The sequence below is a fragment of the Anser anser genome, assembly GCF_964211835.1.
Source record: "Anser anser genome assembly, chromosome: 1".
In the NCBI taxonomy this organism is placed as follows: domain Eukaryota; kingdom Metazoa; phylum Chordata; class Aves; order Anseriformes; family Anatidae; genus Anser; species Anser anser.
This window is the reverse complement of record NC_139720.1, coordinates 200713080-200738329: the sequence shown is the minus strand read 5'-3', so window position 1 is coordinate 200738329 and position 25250 is coordinate 200713080. Positions and strand designations below refer to the sequence as shown.

Here is a 25250-nt window from a genome sequence, read left to right as displayed (position 1 = left end):
CGGCTGCAATGTAAGCTTTGCATTGCTATCACCCTCAGCACCCACATGATTTTCCTCCTTTGCATTTCCTTCATGGTTTTGTGGACTTCTGCTCTGGGCTTGCCCAGGGCTCCCTAGAAAAGGGAGGGGGCAGCTCCCGGTGCACCCACTCCTGCACCCTTTACTTCCAGAAAAAGCAAAATCAGGGTGTTGTGTTTGAAATTACATTTTCTCCAGCGATCAGTGTTAAGGAACAAAGATTGAGAAGTCCAGAAAGATCCAAATCTACCCCATTTAACAAGCTCCCCTGCACCACAATCCCTGGGCTTACGGCAGGAAGAGCAGGTTGGCACCTTTCTGGGACACACCATGACATCCATCAGATCGTGATGTCCGTCTGGTCACAACGTCCATCGCCCCAGTCCTGATCACTGACAACTATGTATTGAAAAGACATCACCTTCAGCAAACGCTGTAGATTTTTCAGGACCTGTGTTTGCAATACATACCTGGACTAAAGACCAGCACAAGTGCATGGATGAGAAGGACACTTCCAGGACCGGAGCTCTTCCCAAAACACAGCGTGCTCTGCTGCACGTGGTAAATAACGGACTGAACAAGAGCCATGTTTTATCAGTTTTATTTAACCAATGAAATTCCTACTGATAACAATGAAAGTAATTTCAGCAAGTATAAATGCGATACAGTTTTAAACAAACCCCATTGTTCCGTACCTATAAATAGATTTTTCAAAACCTCATAAAAAGTGCAGATTTATGAATTGCTGTTAAAATGTTAATACACGATTCCTTTGTTTAAAAATGCGTTTTTGTCTCTTAACTCACAAAAAAAAAAGTTCCTTCTGCATCTGTTCAGATAAATTCAAGTCGGGTAACTTAAAAACTAGAAAAAAAAAAAAGTCACACACAAAATAAAGAGATCCATCCCACTAGGTCAGTCTGTTCTCTGCAAAAAAAAAAAAAAAAAAAGAAAAAAAAAAGAAAAAAAATACCAATCAGCCATCAACAGAAAAAAAAAACAAATGGTGAAAGCTGCTGTGGACACCCACAGTTAACTCCTAGCAGCTGCCTTGCTGCAGGCAAACCTCCCGCGAAAGCACGGACCCTGCGAGCTGTCCCCGCGGCTGAGGGCAGGCGGTGGCCCAAGGGACAGCGCGGGTGACGTGTCCCTGTGCCACCCTCGCCTGGCAGCGAGCAGAGCTGCGGGGACACGCGGGAGGGAGCAGCAGGATCAAAGCTCTGCCTTTCCTCCTCCGTCCCGAAATGCCCTTGCAGCAAAGGGGACAAAGGTGGCGGTGGCCAGGCCGCACTGGGCCGTGGTCCGATTTATTCCCTCTCCAGAGGGCGAGAGCTGCAATCCTGGGGCGGTGGGCACGTCCCGACAGGAGGCTCAGACCCACGACTGTCTTTGGAGAAGCCACGAACTCCTACCCCTAACGAGCCAGGCTTTGTGGACGTCAAATCAGGCTAATCTGGGTACGTGAGGGAGGCCTGGAAGCCACGGGCCGCAGACGCACTGTGCCCGCCATCCGAGTGCTGGGTGGCCTGTCTGCCTGTCTCTCCTCGCCAGCAAGGCTCGGGTGAAGCTGGTGTTTCTGCGTGTGCACCCGTGTGTGTGCGTGTCAGAGGGCAGCACACACGCACGGAGGCGAGGAGGTCGCAACGCTTCGCACCAGGGCCCGGGCAGCGCTGGAGGCGGACGGCGGACATGTCAGGGCTGCCCGCGCTGCCAGCCCTCCTCCCCGTACCTACAGTGGTATTTTATCTACAGCAGGGTCTGTTTAGCAAGAGCGGTTTAAAGTGGCTATGTTTATCAAGTTTGCTACTTTGTGAATTAAAAACAAAACCAAAAAAACGGAAAAAAAAAAACAAAACCAAAAACAGAAAACCCAACAACTATAAATACAAAGACTCTCACTCACCAGACGCTTGCAGCCTGTGTGAATCATAAACTGCATCAATATTCTGTTAAAAAGCTTATTCTACTTAAAACTATACATAGTACAAGAGATTGAAAAGTGGCAGTCGTGTACGGCCGCACTGCCTGCCCACGGTGGCCCACAGTCAGGTGCTTCATAGAAATCAAGGAGTTACAGTAACAAAGCACGGGACCGCAAAGCCCATCACAGCTTCTGATTACACTGCATACAAAGTACCAAGGGAAACACAAAAAAGAACTGGTGTTAATACTGATGAATTAAAGAGTAACTATAAAGATCAAAACAGACGTTCACAGCATGCTACATATATTGCTCACAAACTTTTTTCTTTTTTTTTTTTTTTAAAAAAAAAGGCTAATACAAAACAAGAAGTTGGCAGTCTGATTTTCAATTATGTCAGAAAGATGAAGCGTATACATTCATTACGTAGCTTTCCAGCAAAAGGGTAAAACTGAGAGATTTCAAGTTTACAAAATTCCTATTTTTTTTTTTTAAGCTACCGTTTATATCCAGTTCCGGTCAATAGTCGTGAAATATTGGTGGCTGCAGAGTCCAAGGGCTGTAGCCTAATTATTTTTGTTTCCCTACAGGAACATTTCTTTGCCTCGGGTGCTGGCGGGGCCGCCGCTCGCCTCGCAGGTGGACAGGGAGGGAAGCGAAAAGGAAGGCTGGTTTGCATCTGGCGGCACAACATGAGCATGGAGTGGCAAATGAGGAACACGCTTTCAGTGGCGTGTGTCTGCTGGCACTGTCCCCCCGGCCCCTCGGCTGGGACAGCTGGGAATTCACCCCTTCTGCCTGAAAATCCCCTTCAAAGAGCTGGTGGAGGAGACAACGTGCTTCAACGGCAGCATGCTTTACGCAGCTGCAAGGGGAAGGCCCCCTGCCCCTCCTCCGTCCCCGCAGTAAGAAAAGGGAAGCTTTCCAGAGCAGCTCGGGGTTTCATCTTTGAGGAAATCTTGGGTGCAGGTGTTCCCTACCGCCTCCCCTACACACAGACGTGCACGAGGACCTTTGGGACACAACAGTGCAGCTTCTCCAACTGGCCGAAATGCCAACTCCCCCCTACGCTGGTTGCGTCCCCCCGAGAAAGCCCGTTGTCTTCTCCTGCTGCTTACAGTACAAGTTGCTGCCCACTTCCAGTATATTCATCGGCGTCTTAAATACTGGCTCTGACTATGGCCGAGAACAAGGGCAGAATTCAGATCCCTGCTTTCCACGAGCTCTGCTGAACACCCAAATGTGTCTACGTTTCAAGCAACCACGAAGTCTGCCTTTGGATTTATCCCTTGAATACATGAAAAACCAAACCCATTTGTTCGGAAGGCTGTCTGACTACAGGGAACCCGAGGAGCAGCCCCAAAAAAATGACCCTGTGGGCTCCTGCCCTTCTCCCACCCACTCTGCACATGAGGGTCTCGAAATTCCCCACTACAAATTCCCTGTAAGAAGCCTGCACAGCTAAAAGGCTCAAGCAAGGGGAGTGTTGCCAAAGAAAGCATTTTGTTAGTGGATCCACTGGATTATTACTGTAATTCCAGCGATGGAACATGACACGCTACTAGCAATCGCTACTTAAATGTTTTAAGCAAGTACTAAGTGTCATACTTTACACCAGATTTAGCATTTTCCTGCCCAGAAACAACCCAATACTGGAATTACGTGTTTCTGAACAGGAGAAAGATTCTCTGAGCTCAGTAACAAATGGCAATCTAGGAACTTAACACTGTTTCAGGAGGTTACGGTGAAGAGGCTGCCTCTGCAAGACTGCTAGGGTTGTGAGCTGGGACGACAGGCAGTGCGTGATGTGGGGTGGCGGGCTGGACAACGACAGTTTTGGCCCCTAGCGAGCAGCAGAAGGGTTAAATGTCCGCAAGAGAGGCCTGATGTGTGTTTAGAGAGCAGCCGCATGACTGCGTGGCAAGAAACCTTGCTCTAAGAGAAAAATTAACGCTGTTCAAGATGCCCCTGAAGCTTCCTCGTGCTGCTTTGCTCCTTTCATGTCCCACACCCATGAACCATGCAGCAGGTATGAAATGTCGAATTCGTTCTCGATTGGAGATAAAAAGCTTCATTTATAACTTCCCAATGTGAAAAAGCTGGTGGGTGCATCTCTTTAGACAATCACACGTGCCAGGGACATTAGGGAGAATAAGTCTGAAGTTCAGATGGGGAAAACTGACATTTTTGTCCAGCTCTTGGAATGATAGTTAATGGCAAGCCAATTCTAGCAGCTTTATATTCAGAGCAGCTCTGGGAAAGTTCATTTACTATGAATCCCCCACCCCGTTTTTGTGCAACATCACCTCTTATTTACAGGACAAGGATCTGAACGCCTAAGGAAAATATCTGAAAAAAAATCAGTTTTAATCAAGAAGATTCGGAATATATCCATCTGGCCAAAACTTTCGTCCTGGCACAAGCTATCCACTTGCTAATCCCGATAAATCTTTTCTGCCAGCAGAGGTTAAATAATCCAGCTCTTCTAAAAGGGAGCCCGAACTCTGGAATAGGAGCCTGAAATGCATGTCAATGTGCATGGAAAACACACATGCATGAGAAACATCGAGAACCTGTTCTGCAAGAGCAGCGGCTTACAGTTTAACCTCTTTTGAAAAGATTTCTCTGAGTCTATATTAAGTCCCCCAAACAACCCATTTCATTAACAACCGCTGCAAATCACATGGATCTGCTACATATTATTCCTTTAATCTCTATGGAAACTGCTTTTATTCTATTGAATTTAGGTGATTAAGTATCTTTAAAAATCTGACTCAAAAATGCAAGTGGGCACCTTGTAGGGTTTTGCTGAATGCCTAGCTGCTTAAATTCCCATTGAAATTCAGGCAACTAACTGCTTTTCCCAAATCCCACAAAAGCATCTATCAGCATTGCTACGAACAAAAATACTACTGAAGAATCTGGTGCTTTGACCTTCTGCACTAAAGTAAGAGAGAAGCAAAATGTTTTCCTTTTTGTTCTGTTCTAATCTGTTCTAAATTTATACAGAGGCCTACCAGGTTTCTAATTGTTTATAATCATGGATTTTCCTGTGCTTTAAGATTTCTTTAATGCATAGGAAGAGCTGATGTGGCAATTTGCTAGTTCTTAAAGCTGAAAGTACACCCTTTTCATTTTAATCAAGTTTTTGGGACCAAGTATGTATGTTTCAGTTCAGTCTTATGAACACTTAAATACAAACCCATCTGCAGCTTACCCAAATTCTCATAGGGTACCTCAACGCTAGTTTTAGTAGCTAAGCGTACAAATTCTACCTTAGTTTAAAATGGTTTCTGTTCCAACGTGATGACACTCCTGTGATTATCAGCTGCAGGCGGAGTATTCTGGGAAATGCAAATGCTTTCTCCAACTGGTATCTTTTTCACTTCTCTTCATTACCAAAAAAATGGAGCGATTTCCACACAGCGAGAACGTGCACTACCAGAACACACATTTTAGAGTGATTCTGCAGTGATAAGAAGCTGTCCCTGCTCAAAGCTCTGTTCCCTACTTACAGCATTTCCTGTGCTGGCTAGTTAATTTGTACCTAACAAGCTTTCTCGTCAGTAGACAGAAGACTGCACACTTTGTTTGTGTGTTGGTCACAGCCACATTTTGTGGACTAACATTGATGCTGGTAAATATCAGTTCCAATAAAGGAAAACAGAGGGAGAGTATCTACGCTTCCAATGATTACGGTACTCTTCAGGATAAAATGAATGATCAAAGTGTGAAGATTCACATTCATGAGTGCTTTAAGAATGTAAAAATTCCAAGAACACTTGCACATTACCATTTGGCACAGTGTGAGCCTAAAGCGTGCATAAAGCATACGGTATAGCTGTATGACTTTAAAGACCTATTCTGAACAAACATCTAGTAAAAATCATAAATTTGAGTATAAAAACTAGGCTATAAATTGTTACACTGTAAATGCAATACTTTGAAAAAAAAATGCCACATGGAAAATATCTCCAAAAGTTTCAAGTTTGCATTTAATATTAAAGGAAAAAAAAAGTAATAGCAAACTACTTGCACAATGACATTTCCTATGGTGGAATGTCTTGCAGGCCATATGTGACTTGATATGGCACCTTTAAAAAAAAATATTACTGATTTACTACAAATTTTATGAAGCAATCCATTTATGGTTTCTATATTTCAAATCTGCTCATGTACTTTGCTCTGAAGGCATTTGAGCTGGCAAGTATATTTCATAAGGAAAGAAGTAAAGGCACTCATGTTTCCAAACATAAAACTCAACCTACTCTAAGAGTCTTTGCATTTCTGAAGGGAAACTAAGCGGTCCTATTAGTTACCCAAATCTAGTTTCACCCCCTTTCCAGAGCTCAACTGTGCTTCTTGAGAACTACTTGAATTCTCAAAGCAAAGGAATTTAAAGTAGTACTGTACGGTTCCCACCACTCAAAAAAAAAGCAAAAGTATTGCATGAAAAGTTCTCTCAGCAGAACTGTTTTATGCACAAAAGCCAATCGGTATGGCCACTACATTTACAACAGGGAGGAAAAAGAACTACAGCAACTTAGAAAGTTAATCTAAGTTCATACGTATCAGTGTCTCAACACTTCTGAGAAATCTTTGCAGTTAGCTATTGAAGATAAATAAATCTGATGTTTTACCCAGTGCTCTCTCTAGAAGACAGTCTGATGCTGTCTAGAGGGTACTTTTCCAAGTAGCCAACATTACATTAAATTAAAAAAAAAAAATTACTGATTTTTCCTCAAAGGTTTTTCACATGCAGAATCTGCAGTCTGAAAGTGCAGAGAAGTGTACAATCATTTAGCTTTCCAATCTGGAACAGACAGATTAAGCGAAAAATCCAACATGCGAAGTCACAGCAAAGTATCAGGAAAAGGCAAGAAAACTAACTTTAAAGCATAGTGGTCCATGATTTTGTCAATGGAAAGTGTTAAAGTATGACTGGTAATATTACCATTTTCCAAAAACTATTCTGAAATCATCGATGGAAAAAAATCTTGTATTATCTTCTACAATCCAATGGAATATTAAAAATAAACCTATCCAGTTAGTTTTGCACATATGCAACAGAAACAAAGGTCACCCTCCTCAAAGTACTATGAAAGGTCCAAACCAACAGACAAAAGTTTAAGCAGTGACAACTTGCATCCTACTGGGTAAGCTTAAGCATCTCTTTAGGCACTTCACTGGTTCATTAAATGCAATACAAAATAAAGCTATAAATATCAACATTTTGTGCTCTTAAAATTAGTCAAAAGCAACAGAAAACAGCACAAAAGTGTGACATTTTTGGCAGCTTATTTCTTCCCTTCCCCAATATTACCAGTTGTCCAAGAATGCTTTGTTTTGGGGATGCTTTGGCATCTCAGTATCAGGTTGTCTTAAGCCATAAAAACTAAAACAAAACTGCTAGGCCTTAGACAATAAAGAAATTTGGTTTCAAAATTTCTTTATGGCTATATAAAAAGGACACTTTAGCAGTGACACGATAGGGAAAAAAGCTTGCTTTCTTTTTAAATATTGCACTTTTCTTTTGTTCACCCACACTAATGCATAGAAACTTTTAAACTTTGAATATTAAGACTTCATGCTATGAAGAAGTTATGGGAAATAAATTTCTACACACCCAATATGAAAGAACAGATATGCTAGCCTTCCTTTACTTTCCTTACTTAAAACATCGAGAAAGAAGAGAGTGCAAAAAACCCACAACCCTATTTTTGGTCAGCCTGTGTATCAACTTTATAGGTGCCAACTAAACAAATTGCAACATGGGATGAGCATGGATATTGTAAAGACAACTGAGGGTGACTGTCGGTAAAACAAGATTATGCATGATTGAGACACGGTAAGTGTAGCTGAAATGACAAATTGTGAGGGCTCTTCTCTTGGGAAGAGGCATGATAAAGCAGATGAATTTTGCACTTCAGTAGCATGCTGTAGAATTTGTCACGATTAATTTCACATTAAAGTGTGGTCAACGTTTGCATCCACATTTCACATCACCTTCAATTGCTGTAGTAAGACAGTGACTGGCAAGCAGTCTCCAGGAGACACAGAAGAATCCAGTGGGCAATTCAATGCAACACAGCGTGTGCGTCTCTGTCAGAGTTATGACATGGTGGTATGTTCTCGGAACAGGCAGAACCGATCTTCTGGTGGACTCCACTAATCTGAAAAATGATTGCTTGGAAAAGAAGTCTCTAAGCACTTCACTCCGGTGCTTAAAGAACAAAGCGCTAGAATCGAATATAATAAAAAGAGTTTTAGGATTCTGACCACTGTGCAGAAATCCAACCGGAAACAATGCAGAGTAGTGCTCCTCAGTGTTACTTTTGTTATCATTAGTAATGTTAAGCATCAAGAAAATAAAACACGTCATTGCACATTACAGCCGTCAAGAAACACGGCTAAACTTTGACACTAGAGAATTTGAATAACCTGATGCTACATCACAAACAGCTTCTGGTGTGTATCTATTTCAAAAGGTCTTTACATACTCGGTAAAAATTCCTTTACTCCCTCCCAGTGACTGCTTCAGGTTAAGTGACGAGTTATGGCACGAAGGGCATACAGAAGTTCTGCTTGCATACGAGCTTCCATTAGAAGTAGATTTACGTGAACCTGTTAAAATTAAATCAGACATTTAATTTACCTTGGAACGCAACATCATTTATTCATTTATGCTAACATTTGTAACCTTTAGTAATGTGGCATGAAATCATGTAATTTCTCCCTGTACCCTGCTGCAAGGCTCCTGTTCCTTTTGGGAAACCTGTCCAACACCAGACAACGTTGTAGGACTGCAAGGAACTACCCTCACCTGCTTTAAGAAATCTTCCATCCCAGAAGTCCCAACAAAACCACTTCTGTATCCTAATGGTACTCATTCTTCATGAATTATATTTTGTTTTGTTTACTACCACCTGTGATCACCACGCAGGAGCACAGAACAAGGAACAGTTCATATGCCAGACAGGCTAGCAGGCACATGAACACCAAACCCTTGTCAGGAAGCATTTAACTTAGATATCTGAAGACACGCTGACATTTTTATTGATGAAAAACACCACGAAGATTGTATTTGTATGGAATAAGCTCTTTTTTGATCCACAGATCCAAAGAATCGGCATGGTTAACTGCTTCTGTATTCCCAAGTTTATCCACTTTTCTATTACAGCTGTCAGTTCAATTTTACAGAGAAGTCACTCAAAATAAAAAAGAGAAGAATCGGTATTTCCAGTACACTAAGAAGTATTTTTGTAAGATTGATATTTAATGAATTAAATTAACCTCGCTTGTTCTTCTCTCGTTAAAAACAATGTGACAGATACAGCCATTTTTAGGAGTCTGAATTTTTTCATTTTTAAACCACACATGGGTCTCTGTGAAGCCAGTCTGGCTATGAAACACGTACCTTCTCCGAGTGCTTGAACTGACGCCAGTAACTATCGTACATGCGCTTGGTAGTTCTCTCCGGGTAGCAGGTCACTGTCTTTATGTAAACCTTCAGGCTGCGTTCAAGTAGCTGATTAACTTCTCCATAATCATAGTCATCATACCTAAAGAATACAGGCAATCACTCTGTTGGATATAAGTTTTTAAAAGCATGGTCTTTTGTAGCATTAATTTCTTAAGCATTTGTTATATAAGCTGGAATAAAACCTGCTAACAGAGGAAAGGCTTAGTACCGGGATCCTATTTTTTTCTGAACACAGACTTGCTTCAGGGAAGACATTTCTGTAACAACTTCCATCTTGATTCATACTCATTTTCTTCATTGGAAGTGAAAGCTGTACTGATGTAACAGCAAAAAAACCCACCACTCTAATGTTCAAACTGAGCTACTACCTCCATGTTTAAATTGGAGTCTAAGTCTAAGTCTAACTTCTCACATAGTTAAGTAGTTAATTTTTCATCTGGTGTTTCCACAGTTTTAAATGCACTCCTTAGCCAGGGGGTTTTCTCCCATACCTGATTCCGTACATACAGTGGACATAGTTAAATAAAGCTCTTCTAAGAGTAGTTGTATCAACATCTTCATGTGTTGCCATAGTGTTATACGTGAGGTTATACACCATCCGAAACTTCTCATCAAGGAGATGCCCAATATCAGAATAAAGCCTGTTTACAAGGGAAAAGCCATGATTTTCCCAAGTATAGTCCTGCAGGAGAGGAAAGAAACATATAAATACACAAGTGAAGTGAAGTTCCTACTCGATCCTCTCTATAGCTCAATAGTTTTTGTTGTATACTAGTTGTAACTTTGCTCTCCTCAAGGAATTTGTATTTTGAATCCTTCATTTATATCACCTTCTCCATTCCCCCAGGTTTCCTGGCAGTGAATGTCACATCGCAACAACACATCACTAGCCTACATGAGAAAAAAAAAAACAAGCTTATTCTGAAGTGTTGAGGCAATTTTCCACTTTTTGCTCTGCTGATTTGACCGGTGTCATTCTGAGTGGGATGGGCTTGTAAGTTTCCAGATGTATTCCTCTTGGAGGCTTTGATGCTTCACTTTAAGAAGAGGTGGAATATGTGCTTTCACCCAGGACGGACATTCGGTAAAGTGCTGAAAAGTCCTTGAACAAAGTAATAAAATCCAGGATGCTTTGGTTTTAAACAAGCACCTGGACTGCAAAGGAAAAAACACACCTGCTCACATCAGGAATGGGAAATCTTTGCAAAGCGGTGGCATGGCATCAACAGCAGAGGAGAATGACCCTGCTTCAGAGCAGCACACAAGCACTCTCCACGCTGCAGTTACACAAAACGTGTTAGTTTGCCCACATCCTTGGCAAGTGTTCAATCCCTCAGCCACATACCCTCGTTACAACCAAGGGCATCATCTCATGTTTGCCTGCTTTTTTTTGTGGATGCCCCATCCCTGGAGGTGTTCAAGGCCAGGCTGGATGGGGCTTTGGGCAACCTGGGCTGGTGGGAGGTGTCCCTGCCCATGGCAGGGGGGTGGAGCTGGGTGGGCTTTATGGTCTCTTCCAACCCAAACCATTCTGTGATTCTACGATCTCCATGTCTTTTTCTGCGTAAGACTGTTTTCAAGAAGTACCCGTGGGCCAAGGCTCTTACCCACGTGTTGCAGAGCTCATCTATTGGACTGAACCCAATTGCTTAGGATTGTGGGGAATATTATCAAGGACAACATTCAGCTGCTTAAAAGAGGAATTGAGTGACATCTGAAATGCCCCACAACATCTCATTTGGCTCTCAGCTGCTGGTCCAAACTACCATAAAAAGCTTGTGAGATACGCCGGATCTACCAGCCCTGCAAAGGTGTGCAGGACACCCAGGGGGCATCATAAAAGCCCCTGAAAACAGAAGCCCCAGGATGGGGAAAGCAGTGTTTGCTAACAACATAGTTGATTCATACCAAACATGGAAAAGGAAAACCAAAAAGTTGAAAGACATTCTGTTGTGCGTGAAATACCTTTTCCTATTGCTGAATTTAAACGCGCAGAGACAAACGATAGTCTTGCTTCAACAGACTAAGGATTGAATTTATTGCAGAGTTTTGGGATGCTACTTCAATTTAAGCAACATTAATAGCAGAGCATCTGGGAGGCTGGGGGTATACACATCTCACTGGTCGAGAGTAGGACATACTAATAAAGTTAAATCACTAAGGTGACTCCTCTGAATGGAGGCCAGAAGCTGTTCTGTTTATTTAAGAGCAGAGACATTTTAGTTCCAATTTCAACTTCTGCTGAGCTTTTTTCCATGGGAGCCTGCTGCTCCTAAAGTAGTTAAGCAGCATTGATTTACAGGCTCTGACTCTGCCTTTCTCTTTTTGGCAATATCTACCTACCTCAGGCTCATATAAAGACCACAGAGTAAATTATCCAGATCAGCAACGGCTGCTATATAGATAAATACATTTCCTGAAAGTGATCACAGATTCTTTATTTTTCAGCCTTAGATACGTCCTCTGACCATCGAATATTCCTGAACCTAATGTATTTTACTTGAAGTTCTCAGTTTTGGTTTAAGATTTACTCCATTATTTACAATTTATCTGTAACTGCTGACTAATCTGCTCTATAACCTGGAACAGAATTACCTAGAGCGTCCCTGATGTTACATATTATGAAGAGGTTTGTGACTCTGGTCATGGATGAAGATGCCAACATGTGAGACAATGTATAAACAAAAGGACAACTCTTTCAACAGCATTAAAATATATATGTATTCATGAAGAACCAAAAACTTCAGTGTTGCAGTAACCATATTTAATCATAATAAGTAAATATAAGTAATCATATTTCTTTTCTTTCCAGACATTCAAAGTCCAGTGATACGGTGTGTACATAGGAATGACTCACTGAACTGCTCTCACAGACATATATGCAACTATTTATTGATAACCACGGGACAGAGAACACCTGATAAAAATGGCAGGAATAAGGTGTTCTTCCTACAGGTTTTTTTTTCACATTTGGAGGGACAGAAAAAAATTCTTTCTTTTCTTTCAGTTTCATTCCATATTGATTGATGTGCTTTACAGTTTTCAAATATTAATCCTGGTAACGAGTCTCCTAGAACGAGACTGAAAGCTAAATATCCCCTTGTTTGAGATTTATGAATAGTAAAAGACTCTTCCCTGGTAAATTTATAGAAGCTTGCAAGTTATTTAATGGACCACAGCAAGGAAAAGCACATGCAACAAACACGTCCCACTACAACTACTTTACACTCTGTCCTGTAATGACATATACATACACTCTTTGAGTGATGCACTTTAAAGAGATGCTACCTGAGCTCTGAATGTTGGCAGATGGTCTTCTCCTCGCCTTGCAAAGTCTTTGTACCCAAACCCAGGATCTTCAATATAGCGGGAGACATCTGTGGAAACTATTTCATCGTCAAATGCTGTAGAAAAAAAAAAAAAAAAAAAAAAAGCAAAACGCTTTGCTTTAGGCAAGCACAGGAGTTAGTACTGACTTCCAACTACCGTTCTACTGCTGGACTAGAGAACAACTAAAAAAATTGTGCAAAGGAAAAGAAAGGTATGAAGGAAGGAAAAAAATCAATCCCAATCTACTTGTATGGGATCCATCCTTTTCATCAAGCCAACTAAATGTCAGCCTACACCAGACATCTAAGATATTTCTGCAAAATAGTCTGTATTTCTGGAGGTGTGCTCCTCTCTCTGTTGACTCCTGAAGAAGGCTAGATATCACAGAGTCATATCCTAAATCAGGCAAGATGAGTCTTGTTAGAAAAGTTATTATGCTAGGATAAGAAATAGAAAAACCGTACCCTTGACAACGTGATTGTTATGCTGAACAGGTATAGTGTCCAGAATTACACCAGCTCTGTTCTGTAACCCAGAATATGAGCAACAAGAAAGCAACGCCACGCTCTGCTTGTAAATATCAACGAAAAATTACATGAAAGCAAAGAGGTCTACAGAACATCAGGCTGAAATTTCGCCAGAAGCTCTAGTAACTAAGCATCTTCAAAGAGCTCCAAAACGTGTCACTAAGCAAGCGCAGGTTTTCTATCAGGAATCAATCTTTCCCTCCTGAATAAACAGGTGGCTCGATTGTGTAACTACCTTTGCAGAAGTTGACTACTGCATAGCTGACTGCATTTGACCCTGATGTTAAAACCCTGGCTTGCTTCCACATGCATCGACAGAACAGTTGCCATATGTCCACTGTTAGCACCTTAAAAAGTCAGTTAATCTAAGAATTGCAGAAGTGCTTTATCTCCTCCTTGCCTCATTAAACAATCAAAACATAACTGCGTAGGAAGAAGCTTGCACAGCATCTGCTACAGTGAGTCCTCAGTGAAGAATGAAAAACCTGCACGCACACACTCCTCTCCCCTGGCAATGGCTGGATTTCATGGAGGGGTAAAGGCACAACGCATACAGACTCCTGGGCTCAAACTCAGCAAAAGGAAAAAAAAAAAAGGGAGGAAAGTCAACAAGGCTATCAGCAACCACATCAACAAAACCCTCCTGGCCCAAACAACACCTCGTGCCTCTAAGCTTGACGTTGCAGACTCACGGAAGTCCTGATTTGATAATGGAACCGCAATGAGCGTTGGTTTATCTACAACACTGAGACTGTCTGACCAAATTAAAGCAGACTGAAAATGGACAATGCCAATTTTAAAAAAATCCAACAATGATGTTGCTGGATGGGTTTTCTTTCAGAGATTTTACTAATACTTAGTAATCCACAAAACAATCTTCGCTGATTCATAGCACGTTCTTCCTCCCTTTTGGGGTTGGTGCACAAAAACTTTAATACCTTCAAACGTGTTTGGTCTGGCTTATGGTCTGAATAACAAGATTTGATTAACCCGTAGTGTGTAGCTTCAACTTTCTTACTAGATTTTCTCTGAAGCTACTAATAACACATATTGATGCCCCAAAATCACAAAGAACAGTGTTCATGTGATAAGTGGCATTTTATGGGTCATTTTTTAAGAAGATAAAAACTACGAGCTTCAGGTAACCTCTAATATGAGGAGATGATCTGAGATTCTGATTGGATTAAAAATATTGGTTGAAACGATTTCTTTGGAAAAAACAACTTGCTGGCTGTATGAAACATTTCATTGCATGGTTTGTTAGAGATGAAGGCCTTCAGAGTGTATGAAAAACACTGGAAAAGAATCTTTTGGCTCAGAATTTTGAACAATACTTAAGAATAAACTGAATGCTAAGAAATCTCTGACATAGTACAGGTAATGGAAAAGCACAGCAGTATGATCGCTCAAAACAGCAAGTCGTCGATTCGTTGATGTGCTTTCCAGGCATGAATGAATTAATTTGAATATACAGAGCACACAAGGAAAGAGGAATTTACACACACCTTCTTAAAGAAGTCTACAGGCTTCTCAGGCTTTTTTTTTCTTTTTTCTTTTTTTTTTTTTTAACACAGAAAAGCTAAATTTCAAGAAACAAAATGGATGTTGGTATTTGCCCATCAAGAAATGTAAAGGAGATGAAGCAGGTCACTCTTACTGTATCCTTACTAAGCCAAGAGACAGAATAAAAAAATGGACAGAAGGAGTTGTAGTCATTGAACTGGAGTCAGTGTTTAGTTCTTGCAAAGCACAAACAAAACAGAACTGGAAAAGCACAAATACCTCCACTAATTACTAGCAGGCTCTCCTTCTTTTCCTTCTCAAAGCGAGTGTCCATTTCTTCCTGAGAGGCTTCTTCATCCTCTTTATCTTCTTGTAGCCTCTTCATCCTCTCCATTAAGGCCTCCAGCTCGCTTAAAGAATCGGCAATCTGCAAAAACACCATGACATTCTGCAAAATTAGAAGATAGACAACATGTGTCATCTTCAGATTTCATGCTCAACAATGAACGTTCTCAAAAAAAAAACAAAAAAAAAAGATAGCAGCAAACATAAGAATTCAAGCCAGAATGCGTTTTGTCACAGAGAGCACAGACAAACAGCTGTCAGAAAGTCAGAAGAAGGGAGGTGGTGTTACTCTCATCTATCACGCTACACTACTGCAGCAAGACAAACAGCAAAAGGGGTGGTGTTCGAATGTGTAAACCGCTTAAAACATACGTTCCACCACAAAGACTGCTTGGGAAAATCCATTTACGTGCCCCATGTGTATCAGAAAACAATTTTTAACTTGAAGGTACCTTTATTCAGTACACTGGTAATGCTAAGTACCTTACTGAAGAGATACAGCACAACACTGCAATACAGGAACACAACCTGAGACAGAAAATCAGCATTTTCTTCTTCTTTTCATTTACTTTCATTACATGTACTCAAAACAACCATCGTGTAGACTTTTTTTTTCTTGCTTTTGTGCAGAAAACAGGCCTCTTTACTAGAAATACATCAAAGTTCGGGCTCTGTGATCTCTATTTGCCATTCACATTTTTCATAAGGTAAATTGTTAGGTCTTCCTTTTCCATCTTCTCCTTTTGATTCTGCTCTTCTGCTCACAGATATAAATGCTTTATTGTGTACCATTCACTGCTTAAAAAGCAGCACGCAGTCTGCAGCAGCCTTTTGCCCGCTACAAATGCAGAATAAGACATCCCAGTGATTTAAGCTAGCGTGTCCTGCAACCCAGAAACCTCAGATGCAGTAATTGAACTGATGGATCACATGCTCACGCTGTAAGCTGCCTGCTAATTTTTACAAATGTATCTAGTGACTCTGCTCATAATCCCTATCTTCCATCAAAGGAGATGAGGCTAATTCAGCAATCGGTATTAATTCAAGGACTTTTCTTCAAAGGCGCTTTCAGAAAAAAATCCACATTTAAGTTAATTAGCTAGTAATCAAAGTCCTCTGTTGGTTGATTCAAGACCAGAACACCCGCATGAAAAACAAAGCCATTTTATTTCAGACATTTCCTCTCATCTACATGGAAACGCCTCAAAATTGACCTGTTTTGTGATTGAAGGCCTTGAAGTCAAAATGAATATTGTGACCTCTGTTTTTTTTTTCCCCATTTCTTCTTTCATTCCACACGATAAGAACACGGATGACACAATGCTCCAGTCAGTGATACACTATCTGCAGACACTGGGACTTTAAGCTTTCAACTGGAAGCAAAGTTTTAGTCTTGCTCAATGGGTTGTGAGATTAGCTATTAAAATCACATTACTCTGACTATCATCCTCCATTTCACTGTGGTTTTGAAATGGATTACACGGCAAGCTGTTGTAGCTAATGTAAGAGTTACCAGACCCAAGCATTCCAGTAAAGTAGACAAAAACTTTCAAGCTACCCTGAAATTTAAACAGGAAAGAATGGAAGAAAGCTTTCTAATGCAAAACAGAGGCAAGCAAAAGAACCTTCTTGCAACACTAACCCCAAAGTTGCTACTTGTGAGGGATGCATTTTCTATGTTGTTGTCATTGGCAAGATCACAGACACAGAAGTTGTTGACTGCTATAAGTCTGACTCCATTAGATGTATCCGGATCTCTCTCTGGATTAATGCCACTACCAAATACAAAACTTGCCAAGGCATGATAATGTGCCAACAGGACAACAGCATGCACCAGTTCAGGAAGAGACCAATTATTTTCCCCAGTCTTGACAAGTTTCTGAAATGAGAATAAAAAAAGTGTAAATATAAAATTTATTTTGGCCCCAGCTTTTGTATAAGAATGCTATATGTATTTTTAAAAGGGATCAATTCCTTTCCTCCAATAACACCGTATTCCTCTTGCACACAAACTCTCACTAGATAAGAGAAACCTAATATATTATCTCTTTTCTATTGGGGTTATCATAGTCAATGCCATTCCTAAAAAATAAATCTTGATGCCTTTGTCACAAAGAAGAATTTATTGGTTTATTCAATGCTCTAGTACTTCCCTGAAGTTTTTAACTCAAGGTAATGAAGCCTAACCCGACACTAGAGTAGCTCTTAGCAGTTCTCACTATTGGACATTTACTGCTATTACAAGGCACGATTTAACAGGTACCTGAATGTGCTCTTTTGTGATCAGCCAGGGTCGGTGTGCAAGGAGTTTGTTTATTTCGTTCAGATTTTTCAGTCTTTGGGGAATGTATTCTAAACCGTTCAACCATTCTGCAATCCCGCCAGTCTTCAAAAACTCATCAACGTGCATATTTATTAGGTAGGAACACTGATGTCTGGCAGCTGCCTAAAATAATTAAACACAGAGGGAAAAGGTCAGCACATTAGCATGTAATCTGGTTTTGTTGCAGGTGGAAGCAGGATATTAACACAAAACAAAAATAAATTTAGTTGCAAAAGGCCATGTTTTATATTGTAAAGCTCTACACTGGAGGGAGGGTTCTCCACTAGGACTAAGTGGATTACTCTGAATCACAAAATCTAATTGAGGTTGGAAGGCATCTCTAGAGAACGTCTGCTCCAACCTCATCATAGAGTAGGGATGACTTGGATCGGGTTGCTCAGAGCCTTGTCCAGACAAAATGTCCATCCTTGGAGATCACACAGCCTCTCTTGGTCCTCGCTGCAATGTCTGAGCATCCTCATGGTAAGAACCGTTTTCCACGCGCCCACCTGGAATTTGTTGTGACTTCAGACAGTTGCATCTCACCCTGCTGCTGTGTGCTGATGGTTAAATGCCCAGAAGTAAGGTGACAGAGTTTTAACAGCTTTGTAAAACCTCATTCTCATGGGCATGTGAGAAGTGCATCCCTCCAAGGAATGTACACTTTGCCCATCTCCCTTCTCACTGAAAACCTTATAGCAAGGCATGCTTTATTCTGATAAAAATCAACCCGAAAAATTCACACCCTGTCAAAATATCACACTGGTCTCTTCTTTCTAAGTCTTCCTTTTTCCTTTTTTTTTTTTTTCCAAAATAAGAAAGTCAAGTTCACAGGAGAAAATACATAGCCTGTTGGTACATACCATTATAGCAATGTAGTGCCTGTAGGGCAAAGGAAGGGGCCCATCCATGCGCAACATATAGAACTGGCTGCGGAGGAAAGACTCCAGGTACTGAGTATGGATACTCATGACTTGCGTGATGTTGTCCAGGCGACCAGATGTAGAGTATTCTTCCACAAGAAGATTAGTACGTTCATCCAAACCATTTGCTTGCATAACCTTCAAAATAAGGTGGACAAATTTAACAGAAAAAGAGATTTTATCCAACTTTAAGCCCTGAAGAGAAACATACTGCATTATGAAAGGTTTGCTTGTGTAAAAAACTTGCAGCTAATTCTGGAGATCCGGATGTATATATGTAAATATACGTGCCTGTTTGCATGTGAATATGCACATACAGATGCTATTTGTATACGGGGAACTGAAGAACACTTTACACTGTATCTCTGTTATTTTAATATGTTTCTACAAAAAACAAAAACATTTTTCTGTAGAGCTCTCCAAAAAGGCTAAACTCTCAGATGCTTAAAGTCAAATTTGTATGGAGATCTGTAAGGAAGCAAAAGCTAAACGGAAGGTAAAGTCTTTATGGATGTCAGCCTGTATAGACACACACCACCCGAGCATTCAGCCCTAAAAACAATTTCAAAATTAATGGAGAGGAACGGAGTTATGTAACCAAATTATACAAACAGTCTGGCAATCTACTACTTCTGTGTTCATATAATTGAAGAGGAGATCAAATGCTAATTTATCCATAACATTCAAGTATTATTTAGAACAGGAATTTAATGCTTTCTTTAAACAAAAGCTGTTCATTAATTATTCCAGCCGATCCAAATCTTGGGCACAAGATGAAATGAAGCAGTACGAGTAAGTAGCTCTTGAACTGCAAGCCCTGACACAGAATTAGTGCTATTACTCAGTGTTTATCAGCAAGAACAGCCATTCTAAACATGTTCACCATTGAAGCTACAAGCAAAAGGCTAAAATAGCTATTCTGAAACTGCACAGTATCAGGCCAGCAAACGCTGTGAAATGGGAAAGCATTTCAGCTAGTTCACTGCACATGAAGATAGAAAGTGCCTAAAACCAAGAAGACACAGCTCTTGCCGAGCTATTTTATTTAAAGTATGTCTTCCTTCTTTGTGATAGGTTCATGAATATACTGTGTTTTAAATCTTTTTCCATCAAATCTCATTTATATGCAAAGAAACATGAACAACATGAACTACCTTTCCATTTTTCACCACTGCAGTCCCCTGTTTTAATTTGTGGGCCCAGAGAGAAAGAGAAGACACAGTCAGGCAGCCTCATAAATTTTACGTGTTGCTCTTCACTATTACAGCTTTTCTTTGTTTTGTACCAAAAATGATGCCTCTTCAGTTTTCTTTAGGAACGATTTTACCAACAGAACTTTATTCATACATTAGAGATCATTCTATCTCACTCACTATTACATATCCATTATTCCACTTTAAGGCTTCCCCTGTATTTTTTAAGCAAGTTTATTTTCCAGGTATTCAAGATATGTCTGTTTCATTTAGTAGTTTCTTGGGAAAATTCCACATTTCAGTCCCACTGAGAAGAAATTCTGCTGGCAGAACTGAAATATAACCCTGTAGGACTGCGCCGTTGCTATGTGAGGCACAGCAATATGCAGCATTATTGCTTCTGAGATTTATCTCCACCTATACTACTATCCTCTTCATACTGTGTATGTACTTCCTCCTGATTTATTACCATCCATGGATTTACAAAAACACTTTTTTATTCTGCTTGTAAAGCCTCATGGCACTTTTAACAGGAAGCTTTACAATTAATTTGTTGTGGCTCTGTCCATATTCTTTTCATTATGAAAATAAAGCAGGCTTTGATAACAGCAATGTTCCTAGCAAGATTTGTGAGACGCTGAATGGGTGATCAATCTCTAGCTACATCCTTCCTATCCACTACATTACTTAATGCCAAGGAATAGGGGGAAAAAAAGTAGTTGTTTGCTAAGCGAACAATATTTAACATTGGTTTGTGACACTGCCTAACTGTTTTATTCCTACAGGTGGAGGTTCCACCCCTGCTAGCTGCTGAGGTTACTCCTTCTGAAGGCTCAGTGCTTTCCTTGTGCACCGTTAGCTAGCACTTTTTTTCCAAGTGCATTGGTTGTGAAATAAATTCATTAAGAATCCTCTCAAAACGTTATATTTTAACATTTTAATTACATTCATTTTTCTCATTTTTGTGTTATCATTATCTTAATGAGAAAAATCAAATCATTATGAGGTTCAGCATCTCACGTTCATGTTTTATACACAAGTGAAGTCCTTCTCACAAGTTTGGCTGGCTGCAACTCATTCCGCTCCCCCTTTCTCAAGTCTACAAGGCTCATTTTGACATCTTTTTTTGCTTCATTATGTTTCTTGATGCCAGGCTTTAAACTGACTCCGTTTGGTTTTAGTTTCAAGTCTTCACAGTGTATAAACAGAGAGAGACTCAAAGGACAGATATCTTATCTTTCAAAAATTTCTTTTTGGCCCTTCTAGCATGTGACTTATCTGCCTTTAGTAACTACTTAAAAGCAAAACAAAAAAGGCCCTGGTTTTATAGTCTGCCATCCTAAACAATTCATCAATCAATAAATAATACTCTGGGAAGATTAACATCAGGGTAAAACAACTACAGCAAAGGGAAGTTTCTATTTACTGTAGCAAGGTGCAAACCAAGGCTTAAGTTGAACATTAAATCATGCACAGAAATCTCGAGTCTGAAGTCAAACTGTTCCTTTCGACCATAAATTCTCTTAAAGAGCCGCAGTTATAGTCTAAGAAGTTAGTCATATTTTTAGGTTCACTCAGACTGAAGGTCAGAGACTGCCCTGAGAGCTATATAACCGTACTGCTGCAGTACCGAGTAGGTCTCCCCTCAGGCCTGACATTAGGAGTAAGAACTGATCATCCCCCACAAAAAGAGCAGAGCCAGCACTCACAACTGTCTCAGGGAGCGTGGACAACTGAGAGCAAGACCACTGGCAGCACTCATATGAAAGGACAGCACGGTTCTTATCCACTGGAGCTTGCTCTGGATAAACCATTGCTTGTGCTGACAACGGGACTCATCCAGGTATTTACCACTGGGCAAGCAAGCCGTAAAACTGCCCTCCAGTGTTTCCATTAAAAAAAAAAAAAGCTTCCACACAACCAGCTCAGCTCAAACTTACTTCGTTCTCTGGTATAAAGGCACTTGGTCCTCTTGTTAACGGTGGAGAGACTTGGACTCTTTTTTCCTGCAAAACAGACACATAATTCTATCAGCATGAGGAATAACACATTAACTCGCCTTATCTTGCAAGATTAGATCTTAAAGGCCTTGACTTGGTTCTCTTCCCAAGGCCACCTGCATGTTTTACAGCCCAGTGAACAGGTGAAGTCATCACACCACGATGCCTTTGCGTCTCCCGTGTTTTGCTCGAAAGAACTGTATGAATTTTGGCAAGGGACAAGACAAAAAAATAATAAAAATTTGATCCTGATTATTTTATAGGTTGGGTTAAAGATACGTGGACAACAGCAATCAAAAATGTGGCACAATGCTAAAACTGGCAATTTACTAGACTGAAGTTCTGAAAGCAGAGGGGAGGAAAAAAAAAACTATCACCACCACTATGTGCACAAAGCCCACACTTGGGAAATTATAATCAAAAAGTTGTTTTTTCATTATGAGAATCTAATTAGATTCTAAGTGTTTAGAAGAGTACAAGCACTTTGTGTGCCAAATCCCGTCTTGAAAAGCCCATTCCCCCCCCACATATGCACCAGCAAGACCCAGTTAAAGACTCCTTCCAAAGCAAAAGACAAAAAGACTACGTTGCTCAGCTGCCAAGCCCAGGAAAGGATAAAACATGCAATACAGATCTTGATGTGCCAACCACAGCTAGAAAAATGGCCAGAGCCTAAAAATTATTAAATTCCCTTTGATGATGTTATTTTAAGCACATGATAGGCAGGCAGTGTAACAAGAGCCAGAGTACTTTTTGATTTATCAGGGATACGAAATTGAACTAAGAAAAGCTATGGAGGCTTTCACACTGCTGCCATTGACAGAGAGAAGGTGAGAAGGGACCTGGAGAGGTTTCCTGGCTCTCTGACCCACCTGGAGGGAAGAGGAGCCCTTCCAGCACCACTCCTGACCAACATCCATCTAACGTGCTCCTGAAGACCCTGAGACAGCGGTTCCTCTGTCTCCCCAGGTTTCTCAGCTCAGTGACTAACTCCTCTGATCACCACAAAGTTTTCCTAATGTCTCATCTAAATTCCCCTTGCAGTAATTTAAAACAGCTACTTCTTGCCTTCCTTCTTTTCCTCTTTCCAGCTATATTCCACATATCTGGACACTGTCGCTGCGCGTTTTTCTAAGGTCACTAATGACAATGCAGTGCAAGCGACTCTTAATAAGTTACCCATCAACAGCAGTATCAGATTTGCATGCCAAATATTTCATGCCCCTAACGTAAAAGTCTGAGGTTTTCCATAACAAATGACCCTTAAATACCTCAATGACTCTACCAGGCAGGCTTACGTTTAATGGCCACGTACACAAAGACCAGCATGGCTCTGAGAGCGAGCGTGCCACCGATTTCCACACAGGAACATGAAGATGCTAGAAATGCGTAACAACTGCTTTGTGTCTTAAAAACATCCTGTCCTTTTTAAAATTAGATTATGAAAAAACATGCAAAAACCAGCAGCGATTATTCAGGAAAGATGTTCCAAAACAAACTCTCTCGACAATTAAATTTGTTACTTTGGAATAATTAGCTGTTAAATGATGAAGAATGTACTCATGCGTGCTTTCACTTATTTTCTGAAATGAGCTGAATCCACTGCATAAAAACAAGGAGACAACTCACTGTGACCACTGCCTGCTGTCACAGCCCTACGGCACTGCAACATACTCCTTATGAATCACGTATATGCAGTCTGAAGTCATGAAAAAAGTACAGGGACTGGATAACTGTCTGTGCAACCCCTTCTCCACATAGCTGTTCGAGGCTCGGATACGTACAATTCTGCTAGCAGTCAGTCACCTTTATCACCCTTCAAAAAAAGAAATCTTTTCCGAATTACTTTGAATGTTGTGTATTTCTTGTTTTAGGAGGGTTATTTGGATATTAGACTTTGAAAGCCTTCAATTCATACCAAATATCTGGAGGAAACAGCATGTGTGAGGGAGACGACTTGGACAGCTGCAAACCTTTAGCCTTTGGCATAAGGGCACATCGAAAGCAGAGCTGAACCACTGCTTCCACCAGTATGCTCACTGAATTATACCCTGCTCTGCCCAGCTGCCCATCTAGGCCAGACTGGGGCAAAAAGCAGCATTATTATCCCACTTTTGGTGGGCTATGGCCTCCACCCCCTACGTTCCCCATTCAACATGGCTGCCTCAACCCTTCAGGCAAGTTACTGGAGGTGTATACTATTCGCTTCCACCAGCGGAAAAGTTTATTTTGCCTTCATGCCAAAGCTTCTGGTTTACTAAAACGAGCTAAAACGAGCTTGTTCTTAGGATGCTATTAATAAAAACACGGGAAGTTTGCAAGCACTCAGTAAGATAACGTTGTCTTTGTCAAAGTGTAGATAAAAACCACTGCTCCTGGGCATGCTGTATATGGAGCAGGGATCTAAGACCTACCCAAGGACTCAAACATGAAAAGCTACACACGGGAATTAGAAAGCAATGGTTTAGATATACGGTCCTTCATTATGAGAAGTTCTCACAAAACTTTTTTTTTTGTTTCCCAAGAAAGCTGCTTCAATTTCCTGCTCAACTCGTCCTTGCAGGTTACGCTGGCTGGTGCATACTAAGTCACGCAGGGTCCCAAATATCTTATTTGAAATTGGATTCTTATGCTAAATGACTGAACCAAGGAACAGGTTGCTCAGCAACTGAAATACCATATGCACGTCCACAAGCCATTTCTGCTTCGTGTTCCTCCATCAACGCATTGCTGGAGTATGAATAAGTGATCTCAAAAGGTTTGCAACCAACTCCATTTACATGAAGAGTCTTTTCTGGGGGTGCTGATTAGGAAAGAGAATGATAACGAAGAGCTTTAAATATAAGCAGAGAGAAGCAGGCCAAGGAAGGTTACTGGCAGAGGGAGCCCACTGCACGCCAAGGTGCAACCTCCACAGCAGCACGCTGCGGTGTGATGGACAGACAAACCTACGTGTCAGCCCTGAGGAAATTTTATCCATGACTTGCTTTCTGTCCTTAAGCTGTACTTGGAACAGTGTCATGAGCCAAATATTGGGAATTTAAGGATTGTGAAGCGGAACTATTTTCCATGTGAATGTCTAATTTGCACTCAGCAGTGAGAAACATCTTCCTCCTTGGATGTGTTCTGCCAAAGCACCCCAAAGCCAAAAGCTGTACCTTGTGACAGGACAAGAGGCAATGGGCACAAACTGGCACCCAGGAAGTTCCCTCTGACCACCAGGCAGCACTTCTGTGCTGTGATGGAGCACTGGCACAGGTTGCCCAGAGAAGCTGTGGAGTCTCCTCCTTGGAGATCTTCAAAACCTCATGGACATGGTGCTGGGCAGCCTGCTCTGGGTGTCCCTGCTTGAGCAGGGGCTGGACCAGATGGACCCAGAGGTCCCTTCCAACCTCATTCCTTCTGTGATTCTATCATCTCGAAGCTCTACTCTAGTTACCGTGGTGGCCTCACACCTTCCCTCAAGAACCAAGGAGACACTGGGACATGGCGGTGAGGACAGGGCAGCCGGAGCCCCTTGGCTGACAGCAAGGCCCTGAGCCACATGTGGTAGCTGGGAGCAAGGCCGGCCTGCAGCAGCTTTCCTGCTGGAGGCTGAAGTTTAGAGAAATAAAGTTTCTTCCTCTTCGCTATCACATGAGTCACCATGTCCTGAGGCTGTAAAGAAAAGACTATTTTTAGCAA

The 25250-nt window shown here is 41.2% G+C and overlaps 1 protein-coding gene across 4 annotated transcripts in view; it reads right to left on the bottom strand.

The window, feature by feature from the left end:
• Window positions 1–603: 603 nt before the first annotated feature.
• The window catches only part of SESN3 (sestrin 3), a 45544-nt gene continuing 20897 nt past the window's right edge, over window positions 604–25250 (bottom strand). The window contains exons 2-11 of one of the 4 annotated variants that reach the window (XM_083821671.1): window positions 21507–21572; window positions 18314–18511; window positions 17391–17573; window positions 16770–17006; window positions 15062–15230; window positions 12711–12826; window positions 9914–10104; window positions 9357–9501; window positions 8440–8563; window positions 604–8178 (exon numbers count right to left, since the gene is read on the bottom strand). In XM_083821671.1, coding sequence (XP_083677797.1) covers window positions 8477–8563; window positions 9357–9501; window positions 9914–10104; window positions 12711–12826; window positions 15062–15230; window positions 16770–17006; window positions 17391–17573; window positions 18314–18511; window positions 21507–21572 — 1392 coding nt within the window. In that variant the 3' untranslated portion in view covers window positions 604–8178; window positions 8440–8476. Of the gene's footprint in view, window positions 8564–9356; window positions 9502–9913; window positions 10105–12710; window positions 12827–15061; window positions 15231–16769; window positions 17007–17390; window positions 17574–18313; window positions 18512–21506; window positions 21573–25250 lie in introns of all 4 variants that reach the window. The other 3 variants (XM_083821672.1, XM_083821673.1, XM_083821674.1) reach the window with 3 other exon arrangements.